Consider the following 14,290-nt stretch of genomic DNA (forward strand, 5'->3'; position numbering starts at 1 on the left):
CTCCAACCTTCATGTCTTGCCCTCTCCTGGTGCCGCTCTGTTCTGATTCTTACCAAGCTCCCCAGAGCTGGTACTTCTGTTATTCTTAATGTTAACTTTTTAAATCTAAAATCTGTTCCTTTTGAGACCTGCCACTTTTACTCCAACATTAACTTGGAAGGTAGCCACTTTCCCATGGTGCCTACATGCTTGTGGTGGGTGGGAGAGTAGATTTTATGGTTAATATCTCAGCTGTTCCTTTTTGTTCAATGGTATTTGTTAAGCGCTTACTGTGCCAGACACTGTACTAAGCCCTGGAGTAGATCAAGTTAATCAGGTTGGACATAGTCCCAGTCCCACATAGATCTCGCAGTGTTAATCCCCATTTTACAGGTGAGGTAACCGAGGCATAGAGAAATGAAGTGACTTGCTCAGAGTCATACAGCAGGCAAGTGGCTGAGTCAGGATTGGAACTCAGCTCCTCTGACTTCCAGGCCTGTGTTCTATCCACGAAGCCATGCTGCTTCTCAGTACGAGTTTTGCTACCTGCTTCCTATGTGAGAGAACATTGGGTGCATCAGTGTTTAGTCAAATATTCAGTAGGAGGCCTGGAGTATAATTCTGGAATACAGAAACATTGTAACACTAAATGTTAGGCACCAGGAATTTATCAACTCTGTTGAATTGTCTTTTCCCAAGCACTGAATACAGTGTGCTGCACACAGTAAGTGCTCAGTAAACACCATTTTTTGATTGAGGGGAGAACAGGAGGGAGGCTGGAAATTTGGGGGAAATTTTTTTTTAGTCAGGGGAAATCCTAAATCGCTAGCCCGTGACAGAATAAAGAGTTTTGTGTAGGGGCAACTCAGAATCAGTTTTTAGCTGTCTCATGTAACATGCACTTCCAACTCGCACAGAAAATCCTTTCTGCTTCTGCTGCACCAATTCCATTCACTGGTGGCGCAGAGGATTTTGCTCCCTCTTCCTGAACAGGGGCCAGAGCTGGGCATATACCATATGATGAAGGGAGGTAGTTTGGGAGAGGTAGACACACTCGATTCTGCTAGAACGCATGCTTTCACTGGGCAATTTGGTTAGAACATGACTGGAGAATTATGGAGCTTCTCTGGACCCAGCACGGCAGAAGAGATGGTTGTATACATGATGTTGAACATTGCAATTGCTATAAGCACAGGTTTTCTTCAATGTGAGGTTCTGCAAGAATGCAGTCCCCCCCGGATTCAGACAACTCCAACGTGATCACAAACTATGGAGTGTCTTTTGTAGTCAAACTGTGCCACAGTGTTTCTTTTGGGGAGGAATTCTGATACCTTGTGTATAGTAAAAATGGCTTTCGGCTAGAGAAGGAAGATTTGATTTGGGGTTGGAGTATTGAAATTTTGTTTCTGAAAATGAATAGGCTTTAAAATGTAACATTCCCATTTTCTTTTAAGCCAACAGGTTCTCGGGAGAAAGACAGGAACTGCCTCGGTTCACAAGGTCACCATTAAAATAGATGAAAACGATGTCTCAAAACCCTTACAGATTTTTCATGACCCCCCTCTGCCAGCTTCTGATTCCAAATTAGTAGAAAGAGCCATGAAGGTAAAAGGAAAAAAAAAACTGAGTGTATTAAAAGCTTATAATAAGGACAATAATATGTCTTAGAGTGGTCCTACCTTTTGGAGATGGAAGTCACAGCAACAATGAGGAACAGAGGCCAGGCAAATCTGCTATACCCAGCTCACAATGTGTGGGATCTTCAACTTCTCATCCCTCCTCTTGTAACTCCTACCTGGCTCAGGGAAGGAGGGAAAAAGAGGAAGCCGGCTGGCCTCATCCCTCTGCATGGAGCTATGAGTGACCCAGAAATATCAATAATAATTGTCATAGTGGTGTCTGTTAACCTGTGGACCAAGCTCTGAGGTGGATACAAGATCAGGTCAGATCCAGTCCCTGCCCCAAATGGGGCTCACAATATAAATATGAGAGAGAATGAGCATGGAAACCCCCTTTTACAGATGAGAAAACTGTGGCACAGGGAAGTGAAGTGACTCGCTTAAGGTTCCTACAGCAGGCAAGTGGCAGAGGAGGGATCAGAAGCCAGGTTCTCTGCCTCCCAGGTCCGAGCTCTTTGCATTAAGCCATGCTGATTCTCCAAGGATAACAGAGACTAGGGTGCAGAAGCTCCAAGATGCTCCCAAGCACCATGAAGCATGCAGAGCTGAGGCAGTTCCAATAATAATATTATTATTGAGATAATATAGTAAAAGTTGTCCATGGCTGGTAGCCCATTGTTGTGGCCTGCAGACAACTTAAATATTCCATGATCCTCAAACTACTAGCTGCAGCTCTTTGAAATTGCTTAATAATGTTTTAAGAAAATCATTCAGTGATCCCATTCATGGTAATGGTATGGCTAGTTCATATTCAGATTTCCCAAAGCTGAATACCATTTTATACCTCCTACTAAAGTTCTGTAGTTAAGTTGAAAATAGTAACTGAGGGCTTTATGTAGTATAATTTGGGTGAGAGTAGATTTGCACTTCCATCTGAAACTTAAGGGATGAAATTACCAGTGCCAAAGATTTAACTTGTAACCAAGGCTGTCGGGTTGGTTTTTCATATTGGATAAAGTGGTTTAAGAATGTTAATTTTATAAATTTGAACTTAAGAGTTATGTAACTGAATTCAGGTATCAGAATGTTATCAGTGTAGTTCTAATAAAAAGGACAGGTACCACAACCAAATCATTCTCCCAGTTGCATGCTCAGTCGTTGGTTTTGTCGAAGGACTTTTTTTGAAGCTCACTCAAAATCACATGCAGTAATGCATAAATGTTTAAATTGAATTAATTTCTCATTGTGGACTTTTTCACATGTGATTCATTATACAGTGACAACTTCTAAAATGGGGATTTGTCTTTCTTACCCAGATTGATCACTTATCAGTAGAGAAACTTCTCATCGATAGTGTTCATGCAAGATCTCATCAGAAGCTTCAAGAACTCAAATCTGTTCTGAAGGGATTCAACGCCAATGAAAACTGTATGTTCTTTCGTTTTGACCTCAGCTTGTAGTCACATAAGGAACTTTACAATAGGGGGTTTAATTTTTTTTTCCTTGATCGGGCAGTGTTTTGGAGGAAAGTCTCAGAGTTGGCCTAGTTTCTGTAAGCCGTTAAACTCACTCTGGTCCTAGTTTTGAACTTTTCCCTTCAATTTTAATCTGAATTTTATGTCTCCCAGATTGTTCCAGTGAATATTTGTTCATCATTGGCACATTTGAAACAATTTTTCCAAATGCAATTTTGAACTAGGAACTGTCTACCTGTGCCTATTTTAGTGGTGTTTATTATGATATTTGTTAAGCACTTACTAAATGCCATTACAAATAAATTCTATCATTATTATTATTATTATATACCAGGCACTGTACTAAGTGTTGGGGTAGAGATGAGCTAAACAGGTTGGACAAGAGTCCATGCCCCATGTGGGGCTCACAGTCTTAATTCCTGTTAGACAGTTGAGGTCACTGAGGCACAAAGAGGTTAAGTGATTTGCCCAAGATGCACAGCAGAGAGAGTAGAGCTGGGATTAAAATCCAGGTCCATGCTCTAACCATTAGGCCATGGTGCCTAGTGGCACCGTGTTGTCAAGCACTTAATTCAATCGTATTTGAGCGCTTACTGTGTGCAGAGCACTGTACTAAGTGCTTGGATTGTACAATTCGGCAACAGGTAGAGACAGTCCCTGCCCAACAACGGGCTCACAGTCTAAAATGGGGAGACAGACAACAAAACAAGTAGTTAGGCATCAATACCATCAAGGTAAATAGAATCATAGATATATACACATCATTAATAAAATAGAATAATAAATCATATATTCAAATATACACAAGTGCTGTGGGGGAAGAGAAGGGGGTAGAGCAGCACTTACTATGTGCCAGGCACTCTACTAGGAGCTGGGGTAGATACAAGGTTGGGCACAGTACCTGCCCAAGTGGTGGAGCTGGGGTTAGAACCCAGGTCCTCTGACTCTCAGGCCCACACTTTATCTAGCAGAGGGCTTCATATCCTGAACTGCTTTGCTTTTCATGCGTGATGTTACCACGCTAAGGACCGCAGTTTATTTTCAGTCATAAAAGTGAAGTCATGTCTCATTGCCCGTGGTTTTGCGTACTGTCACTTCATCATCTTTGTCTCCGAAGCATTAAGCAGTTCAGCATAGTTGGACTTCTGATTTTCTTTGTGCTTATCCATCAACTTTCTTGCAACTCACTGAGCCCAGATCTTGGCGTGTTCAACTTCCTCTATGATACTTGGGTAGCTGATTTTTCATTACCAATTGCTTAACATCACTTAGGTGCTTGTGACCCAGTGATTCTGCTTAATGATCTAGGTACTCTGATTTGTTTTCTGGTATTACAGATGTTACGGGCAGTTGCTTCGAGGCTTGTTGTTGACTCAGTTCAATTTCCCTGTTATCAGAATGCTCTGCCCCAAGTCTCTAAGTGCTTTTTATCAGAGGTGGAGTTGTACTTTCCAGTCTTGAAATACATGATCTCTCCTGCAGTATGAAATTCAAGAACTGTTCTTTGCTTCATATCCTCTTCTAGTAGGCTCCCATTTTGCGTGCTACCTGGTCTCATATTGCCCCTAGACTAAATAGGCAGGCAAGATAAAGCTTTCATTGTGATGCTGCTTAATTTTCCTAGAAGCTCTAGTCATGATATAATAATAATAATAATGTATTTGTTAAACACCTACTATGTGCCACGCACTGTTCAAAGCGCTGCTGAGGTAGTTACAAGGCAGTCAGGTTAGACAGGGTCTCTGTCCCACATGAGGCTTGCAGTCTCAGTCCCCATTTTACAGATGGGGGAACTGAGGTATAGAGAAGTGAAGTGACTTGCCCAAAGTCACACGGCAGATAGGTGGTGGAGCTGGGATTTGAACCCATAACCTTGGACCCCCAAGTCCGGGCTCTTGCCATTAGGCCATCCTGTGAGGCAGAACTTCCACATTGATATTTATCAATTGGTTCCTGCAGTTATAGTTGAACGTTATTTTGTGGGTGAGGTTTGCATTCCCTGTTGCCTGATTGAATCATCTTCCTTTTTCTAAAGCTGTTAAAAATCAATATAGCCATTGTAAGAAAACTCAAATCTAGGTTAGCATTTTGTAGCCTTCCTGTAATAATTACCTAAATGGCTGAAAGCTTTAGAATTGCTTCATTACTGTTCTTTTTGATATTCTATTTTTCCCCCCAAATAGACTTTCTTTTAACTATTTTTCTTTTAATTCCCGGGGCATGTAATGGGTAAACCCTTCTCAGATTTAGCCTAAATTGATTTTCTTTCCATCTGTTGTCCTTAGGTAACTCAATATTGGCTTAAATATATATATTTAGAAGGCTAGTAATTCATAGAAAAACTTAATGTAGTGAAATTTGTGTGGCTATCCCTGCAGGATTTTGGGATCTTCACAAGAAAATAATCAGAATCTAGCCCCATTCTTCTGTCGCAGAATGCCTCACTGAGCCCCACTAATGACAGCATTTTAAATGCTGAGCAGTTTCCTAAACAGGGTTTCTTATCTGATTAGAACGGACTGACACAATATACTTTTCATGGGGCTGCCTGGGGTGACGCATTTAGCTTCTTCAGTCTGGGACTCGGGGAAAAGTAAGAACAGCTAAGACAGAAGGGGCAAAAGTATTTCTCAGCTGCCGAGGGCAGGCTGAGAAAAGCACCTTTGGAGCAAGGCAGGTAGGCTTTTCCTCCAATTAATTTTTGCCCACATAGAGAACAAAGCTACATTTAGCAATGCAGTAAGGAAGAAGGTCTACCATCACTAGGCTTTTGCCTGGAAAGTGGAGAGCCCAATATTCCATGCATTCTATTCACACCCCAAGATAAATTTATCCCTTTGATTGTATTTATTGAGTGCTTAACTGTGTGCAAAGCAGTGTACTACACACTTGGGAGAGTACATTATAGCAATAAACAGACACATTCCCTGCCCACAGTGAGCTTAATGAAAATTTAGGCTCAGTATTTGCACTGGAGGAATCTCTTTGGGTATCTTACGTACAAGGGCACAGAATGATTCACTAGCCAGGAGGAAAGGATTTGTGCAGAGGGTCAAATACCAGTTTTAGTTTGGGGGGGTAAAAAGAAGTATTTGAGGAAAAAGCATAAGTGTTTTTGGCTGAGAAGCAGCCTGACTAGTGGAAAGAGCACAGGCCTGGGTGTCAGAGGACCTGGTTTAATTCCGGCTCTGCCACTTGTTTCCTGTGTGACTTTGGGCAAATCATTTGACTTCTCTGGCTTGATGGATTGTAAATTCTTTCAGGTAGGAACCAAAATTGCCATTCCTGTTGTATGGGTCTAAGCATCCAATACACTGCTCTGCCCACAGTAGCCTCTCAATAAATGCTACTGCTGGTGTACATACGTAGAAGGAAAGTGTTTATAAATTTGTATAGCTGTCAGCTGAAAAGTATATCGTAAAACTATGTAAAGGTGTTTGTATATCTCTCATTGCTGCTTGAGGAGAATTTTATTATGCTAACTGCTGGTCGGTGTCTCCCATTTCTTCAGTGGCCTTTCTCAGTACAAACTTGGGGGACATCTCTTTGGATGATAGTCTTCTGTCCTCTTTTGGAGACAAATTAGCCTCTCTTTTTTCAAAAGAAATGGCTCCATGCTTCAAAACGGTCACAGTTCTTTCTGTGGGGGGATTATTGGCTGCCACAGTGGTGGAAATACTGATAGTTGAATATGGCTCAGTTTGACAAGTTTGGAATAGTTTTCAGATCATCTCTTTTGCCTGTATATTCACTTTATGATCTCTTCCTTGCAGAAAGTGAGCCTTAAATCATTTTTATGGCATTCATTGAAATTTGTGCTAACTCCATATATAGAGTAGGGTGGACCAAAACTGTCCCAAGCATTTCTTCAGGAATTTCATTTACATTAAAGAATTTTTCTTTAAAGAGGCCTTTAAGCACTTAATATTCAGCTCCCCTCTCCACCCCAGAGCACTTACGTACATGTCCATAATTCAATTATATTAATGTTTGTCTCTCCAGCCCTCCCCAACTCTAAGCTCTTTGTGGGTGGGGAACGTTTGTACCAACCCTGTTGCATCGTACACTCCCTAGCACTAACTACAGGGCTCTGCATACAGAAAGTGTTCAATAAATACCATTGTTTTGTTTTTTCTGCAATGCCGAAAGGAGACAGGTTAGGAAGGTGATTTTTTTAAAAAAGGAAATTAATGGCTGTACAAGCCAAATAAAACTCGCAAATATTAGAGTTAAATTAATTTATCCTAGTAACACTTGACTTGCACAAGAAATTCAAATGCATCGCTTGATTCTTCTAGATGAGAGACTGTAGCTGGGAGTTGGTCAGGTTGCTTTCTTGAAGTTTTGGCCTGACTACCACGTGATATTTAATTTCCTGACTTTCTACCATCTCCATTCCTCAAGTGAAGAGCTGAGAGTTGACTGCTCCCCCAAAATAATAATAATAATGGCATTTGTTAAGCGCTTACTGTGTGCCAAGAATTGTTCTAAGTGCTGGGGTAAATAATCAGGTTGTCCCACATGGGGCTCACAGTCTCAATCTCCATTTTACAGATGAGGTAACTGAGGCACAGAGAAGTTAAGTGACTTGCCTGAGGTCACACAGCAGACAAGTGGTGGAGCTGGGATTAGAACCCACAACCTCGGACTCCCAAGCCATTGCTCTTAAGTCTGAATGATCCTAGGTTGAGCACATTGCAGAGTAGCTTGTTTTTGTTTTTATCTTTTTTAATGGTATTTAAGTGCTTGCCATGTTCCAGGCACTCTGCTAAGCACTGGAGCAGATGCAAAATAATCAGGTTAATAGAGTTAGTTGCTCCCTTTCTGAGTCTTCTAAGAATGTCAGTGAAGGGGATTTCAATTTCAACAACATTGTCAGTGTCAAATGCACTTTGGTTTAAAATAGGGAGGTTCTTTGTATAGGCCTAAGGTAAATTATTCCATAGAGTTTTAGCATATGGATTCTGGGTGTCTGAGTGGGTCAGCAGTACATTTTAGTGTGCAAAACAAACTTGCTCATCCAGTCTCTTAAATTGTCTTACAAATCTTGGGGAGAAAAAGCACATTAAAAATCAGCTTGTCCTCTACCAGACGCCAGTGAAGTTAAATGAGATTTTAGATCATCACCTCTTTCAAACAGTGTTTCATTTTCTCTTTCTTTTTTGGAGCCTATTTTGCGTGGTAGTGTTTGAGAAGAAATAGTATATTTTATTTCATCTCTGGTTGGAAATACACTTTTTTCCAAATTGAGCTGATACTTATTATTTTATTGGCACATCCAATAATATTTTTCTTTGACATCTCATTTGGATCTGTTAGTAAGTTTAATTTTAATTGTATTTGGAGAAATCTTGATTCTTTTTAACCTTTAAATATTTGTCTAGCATTCATAGAGACTGCTCTTCCGACACTTGTTATTCCCATTTTGGAACCCTGTGATCGCTCAGAATGTCTACATATTTTCGTAGATCTACATTCTGGAATGTTCCAGGTGATGCTTTACGGACTTGGTAAGCCAATGAAATTTTCTAGACTCTAAATACTCAATATACTTTTTTTCCTGTGGTATTTGTTAAGTACTTCCTATGTGCCAGGCACTGTACTAAGCATGGAGGTAGATGTAAGATAATCAGGTTGGACAAAGTTCATGTTCTCCATGGGACTCACCATCTTACTACCCATTTTACAGATGAGGTAACTGAGGCACGGAGAAGTGAAGTAACGTGCCCAGGGTCATACGGCAGATAAGTTGCAGACCTGGGATTAGAACCCGGGTCCTTCTGACTCCCAGGCGCATGCTCTATCCACTAGTCCACACTGTTTCTCTCTATTGTTGGATAAATTAAGCCCTTCAATGAAGTATTTTTCTTTAATTGCAACAAGCTTTCCTGGTGTTGAGTGTTGGGAATTGGTGTACAAGGGGTGACAATCAACAGAGGAAAGAATCGTTACGAAGGGGAAAGCAATTCTTTCTATCCACCATGGGAACTTTTGCTTGGAGATAAATTACATTACTTAATACAAAGATTCCCCAACACAACATTTTAATTCTTGCTAATTGAAATGCTTGAAGATAAATTGTGTATGCCCAGGTATTTGCAAATTCATCTATCAGCAATATTTAAATAGTTCGGTTTTTAAGACCAAAATTTTTGTATTCATCCCTCAAACTTCAGTATGTTTATATTATTTGGCCCAATTTGTCACAGTTAGAACAACTTCCACACACAGTAAAAGCCCAAACATCTCCTAAAATAAGGTTAAATATATTTGTAATTTGGATTCGGGTTCTTTACACTTTTATGGTAGTGCCTCCCTGTGGATGGGTTTCCCTGTGTAACTTTTCGCTAGGTAATAATTTATTTGCCGTCAGTATGCATTTTTTTCCCTCCCCTTTGTCCCAGTGGTATGGGAAAAGACATCAAGGGGGTTATATGTTGCATTTTGAGAATTCTGAAGGAGAATATACCATGATCTAATGTTGCCATATCATTATTATTAATATAATCATCATTATTAGTATCACATTGTATTTCCCAAGTGCTTAGTGCCCTGCACACAGTAAGTTCTTAAATTTCATTGATGGATTTATCACTATTTCAGGGAATTGTTTTCTTTGTAAATATAGGTAGTCATTCATGAGCTATTTTTAAAATATGTATTAACCCACCGCCTAATTGAGAACATATTTGCTGTGACTGGAGCCCAAAATTGAGTGTCAGGAAATACATCGCAGCCTAAGCCAAACTCTTCATCTTGTTTGCCTGGCAGCCAATTGAAGTTAAAATGTGCCAGAGCAACTCAAGTAGAGTAAAAGATTGTTTTGGTATATTTAGTCTTCTGGAGTTTTCTATTGGGAAAGCACTTAATCAAATTTGAAGTGTCTTAATCAATCAATGAATGGTGTTTATTGAGCACTTGTTATGGGCAGAGCACTGTACTAAGTGCTTCCTGGTCTAAAAGTGAAACCATCCATATTTTGCCAACACTGTAATTCTTCAACAGTCCCTGTGTTTCCCTAGTCTGAAATTACTTATTTTCAAACGTAAAACTGTATGGGGTCCTAAGAATTTTCATTATTTGCTAACATTAATAGTTAATTTCCATCTTCAGATAGAACTTTGCATAGCCCCCAAATTGGGATCCTTCCGGTGCTCTTCTCTTTTTCTTCTGTACCAAGCCCTAGGTTGCCTGTTAGTAGTCACTCAGTCAGCCAGTCTTATTTATTGAGCTCTTACTTGTGCTGAGCACTGAACTAAGCTGTACAATATAACCATATAATAAGCACATTCCCTGCTCAAATTGAGTATACAGTCTAGAGGAGGAGACCAACATTAATATAAAAAAAAGACAGATATGCACATGTGTTATGGGGCTGGTGGGATGGGGGCTGAATAAAGGGGAAAAGTCAGGGCAACACAGAAGAGAATGGCAGAAAAGAAAAGGAGGGCTCAATACTATGCTTGCTTATGCTGAACCTGAAATGCTTGTTCCAAAACTTGGTGACCAGGCACTCACTTTGACCTGGGGGGGGAGTGCAAAGCTTCTCAGCAGTCTAGTCAACAAGACAGCCTTGCTAACCCCTGACAGTAAGTTGCCAGCCATTTCTGGCTTAATGCTAAGTGTTTCCAGGTCAGTCCTGCTGAGACCATCACCCCATCCCCTCCGAAGGCACATATCTGTGGCGGGAAGCGTTTTGAAAGCTTAGGCAGATATGATTGCTCAGCTGACCTCACCTCATGGTCTTAGTTCACATGGAGATGCAGGACTAGAGTAGTGAGAAGTTGGAGCATAACCGTGTGTGAATTAATATCACGAGCTACATATATCAAAAATGGAAAGGTTGGGTGCTTCTGTTTTAACTTGAGAGAAATGGGGAGAGAGACAGTATTTGGAATTGAACGACAACTCGTTTGTCAAAATCTTTCCTAGCCAAGGTTGGAAAATCAGATGTAAAGTACTTTGTGCCCATTTAATTGAAGATATCCCTTTTATTATAGACCAGGTGACTCTGGATGACATGGAGAAATCTGTAAATGATGATATGAAGCGCATCGTTTCTTGGATTCAACAACTCAAGTAAGTTTGTTCATTTAGTGTAAGAATTCAAATGGAAATTTAGTTGTATTTTTCTCTCCCTCTCCTCCTCGCTTCTTCGGGGCCCTTCTGACAAGGTCATTATTGAGTTCGATTTAAATGCTACCTGTTACACTTTTTAGCTTGACAACATAAGGAAGTATTGTCAAATCCCCTATCGGAATACTTCAGTGTAAGGTAGGTTTTTCAAAGTAATGAAAGTTCGTGAGTGCTGTTATTATCCATTCGATGATTTTACCATATTGGAGGGTAATGTATGTTAGGGTAATGTATGTTAAACACCTTTATGTTTTTCCGTCATTTCATAGAAAACATTCATTCCAAGAAATGCATTTGTTTCTAGGATAGTACCGTATATGAAAAACACTTGTTGGATTGGATGTCACTTAATTTTAGTTTTACGTCTGCCTGGCAGTCGTTGCTGTAATACGTCCCGGGCCCAGTACATCTCACTCTTTTGACTCCTAGCGCTTCCTCCTCTGCAAGTGGCATGAAGTGCCCCTTTTCTTTCCAGCCTGAATCATCTTGGTGAGCAGGCACCTGTCTGACTGAGTCCTGCAGGCCTGTAGGTAGAATCTGTGGTAATTGGGAAGGTACATGGAATGGAGAATTAGAAAAATGCCACGTAACATAGGCTTAGTTGAGCAGCCCCAGATAAGCACTGTTCCCTTTTTCCAGTTGCATCCTCGAAGTGTCATTCACTTTGTCAATTAGGGAATTATTAAGGAATACGCTGTTTGGATTATGTGCCCACAATTCATTCACTGCATTCCCCTGCCAGAAAGAAGAATTCTCAGTGCAATCTGCAAATGGGCACACATTAGCAAACATTACCTGAGTTTAAATTTCCAAAGTGCAGATTCGAAAGACTGATATGGATTTGATCTCCTTTGAGGTTTCTGTGTAAAACTGGGAGGGGAGAAATAATGGGAAAGGGACAACTTTATATATGCAAGGGATTTGCAACTTCGTGGTCTCATCAAACTGTTAATGGTTATTTTAGCAGTACTTAAGCAATTATGTTTATATTTTGGTAACATCAAATACTACTCTTTATTGGATCAGGTTTTGGCTTGGACAACAGCGTTGCAAGCAATCTATAAAGCATCTACCTACAATATGCAGTGAAACATTGCAGCTTTCCAATTACACTACTCATCCTGTTGGAAGCCTTTCCAAGAATAAGTTATTTATCAAACTTACTCGCCTTCCACAGTACTATATTGTAAGTAACTAAAAGGCGCCCCATTTCCGGAAAGATAAGTCTGAAAAAGGTCATTTGTATTTTACAAATTGAAGGTGACAATCCAGAATTTCAAATGAACACCTGTGAAAGTGGGGTAACTACTTCCCCCTTCCTCAGTTGGAAACTTCCCCAGGCAATGTCTCTGTTGCAAAGCAAGTTCCTCTTTTTTGTGTTTTAATGACTTTGCAGTACTTTGTCATCATTAATGATTCCCGTCCAGATTTCTGATTTGGTTTACATTAACCTCTTTTACGGGTAAATGATTGGCAGCTCGGATGCCTAGTCTATATACGTATTAGCATACAATTTTATTGGTATTTTGAGTCTACCGTGAATTCTATTGGGAAACATTTTCTGTGAGTAAACATTGCCTCCAATCCGGAGAGTGCTAGAGCAGCTCAAAATTGAAAACAGGAGCAGACACACCAGAAGATGTGCGTTACCTTTGACATAATCCACCATACCTCTCTACCTCACCTCTGCCAGTGTGTCTCCTGCAGGCACAAGACCAGTATACAAATTTTCAGTACCAATAATGTGGCGGACCCCTGGAAATCACAAAAGTCAATATCATTTTTGTTTCCAGATTTTTCACCTAAATGATAGACCCAGAGGAAAGGAGAATACACGATAGGAACATGAACTAGGAGAAAGGCCAAGTTAACCATGCTTCTTTTAAATGACTCTCCAATTCATTCTTTCGAATTGGAGTGCTCACGGTGTGCAAAGCACTGAAATAGTAATAATAATGATAATTATGGTATTTGTTAAGCGCTTACTATGTGCCAGGCACTGTACTAAGCACTGGGGTGATTAACAAGCAATTCCCACAAGGGCTCTCAGTCTATACTAAACACTTGGGAGAGTACAATATAACAATAAACAGACACATTCCCTGCCCACAATGAGTTTGCAGTTGTTGAGACATTAACATAAATGAATAAATTACAGATATATATATAAGTGCTGTGGTTCCATTATAAATAATGCTGCACTGTAGCCACAATCTGGATTAAGGTGGAATTAGCGTGGAGCATGCCTAGTTGAACCTCATTAATGATTAGCGCTAATATTGTGCTTTCTAGCAAGAATGGAAAAGTAACGGAGTCTGGGGGTATTGTCATAATAGCAAATGATCTGAACTGTGTGAACATTTAATGTTTTGGATCTGAGATTGTGTTTGTTGATGTTTAGGTGGTAGAGATGTTCGACATTCCCAGTTGTCCCACCGAACTGGAATACAAATACCATTTTCTGTCTGTGAGTTTTGCTGAAGGAGACGACAGCCCTGTTACTGCACTTTTACTACAGCAGTTCAAAACAAATATTGAGGAGCCAGCATTGGATGCAAAGAGCGGGAAACAAGCAAAGACGGGTAGCAAGCGCAAGGTAGGCACAAATAGAGAAATAGGCACTGAATTTGTGTTTGAGACATGTTTATTTTGAATCAGAATACTTTTTAGTAAGGAAAAAAGAAGCAGCTCTTAAGAGACTGGCAGCAATTTAGCTTGTGTAAAACTTTCTATCTTTTCATGAAACTAAAAACAATGGCAGTAAGATTTTTACTCATTGATTATGCATTGCATATTTTTAAGGGAACTTTTGTCTTTATATTTATGAACTTTTGCAGTGTCCCACTTAAATGCGAATCTGTTAGAACTGAATTTTGCTTTTGTAATAACTTTCCCCAAAGTTGCATTCTCTTCATATTATTTATTTATCTTCTAGTTGTCTGGTGACCCATGTGCTCTAGATCCCAAGAAACCTAAAGGGTCGGGAGAAATGTGTGCCTTCAATAAAGTCTTAGCTCACTTTGTAGCTATGTGTGACACAAATATGCCATTTATTGGACTTCGTATGGAGGTAAGAGTTTT

The 14,290-nt window shown here is 40.0% G+C and overlaps 1 protein-coding gene across 1 annotated transcript in view; it reads left to right on the forward strand.

Annotated features, from left to right (window-relative positions):
- Positions 1 to 14,290, forward strand: part of MED14 (mediator complex subunit 14) — a 50,250-nt gene that overhangs the window by 15,385 nt on the left and 20,575 nt on the right. Inside the window, exons 9-15 of the mRNA XM_029083408.1 lie at positions 1,434 to 1,584; positions 2,915 to 3,026; positions 8,458 to 8,583; positions 11,074 to 11,152; positions 12,236 to 12,395; positions 13,611 to 13,805; positions 14,145 to 14,279. Of these exons, the coding sequence (XP_028939241.1) occupies positions 1,434 to 1,584; positions 2,915 to 3,026; positions 8,458 to 8,583; positions 11,074 to 11,152; positions 12,236 to 12,395; positions 13,611 to 13,805; positions 14,145 to 14,279 (958 nt within the window). The remainder of the gene's footprint in view (positions 1 to 1,433; positions 1,585 to 2,914; positions 3,027 to 8,457; positions 8,584 to 11,073; positions 11,153 to 12,235; positions 12,396 to 13,610; positions 13,806 to 14,144; positions 14,280 to 14,290) is intronic.

The sequence above is a fragment of the Ornithorhynchus anatinus genome, chromosome 18 (genome assembly GCF_004115215.2).
Source record: "Ornithorhynchus anatinus isolate Pmale09 chromosome 18, mOrnAna1.pri.v4, whole genome shotgun sequence".
Lineage (NCBI taxonomy): Eukaryota > Metazoa > Chordata > Mammalia > Monotremata > Ornithorhynchidae > Ornithorhynchus > Ornithorhynchus anatinus.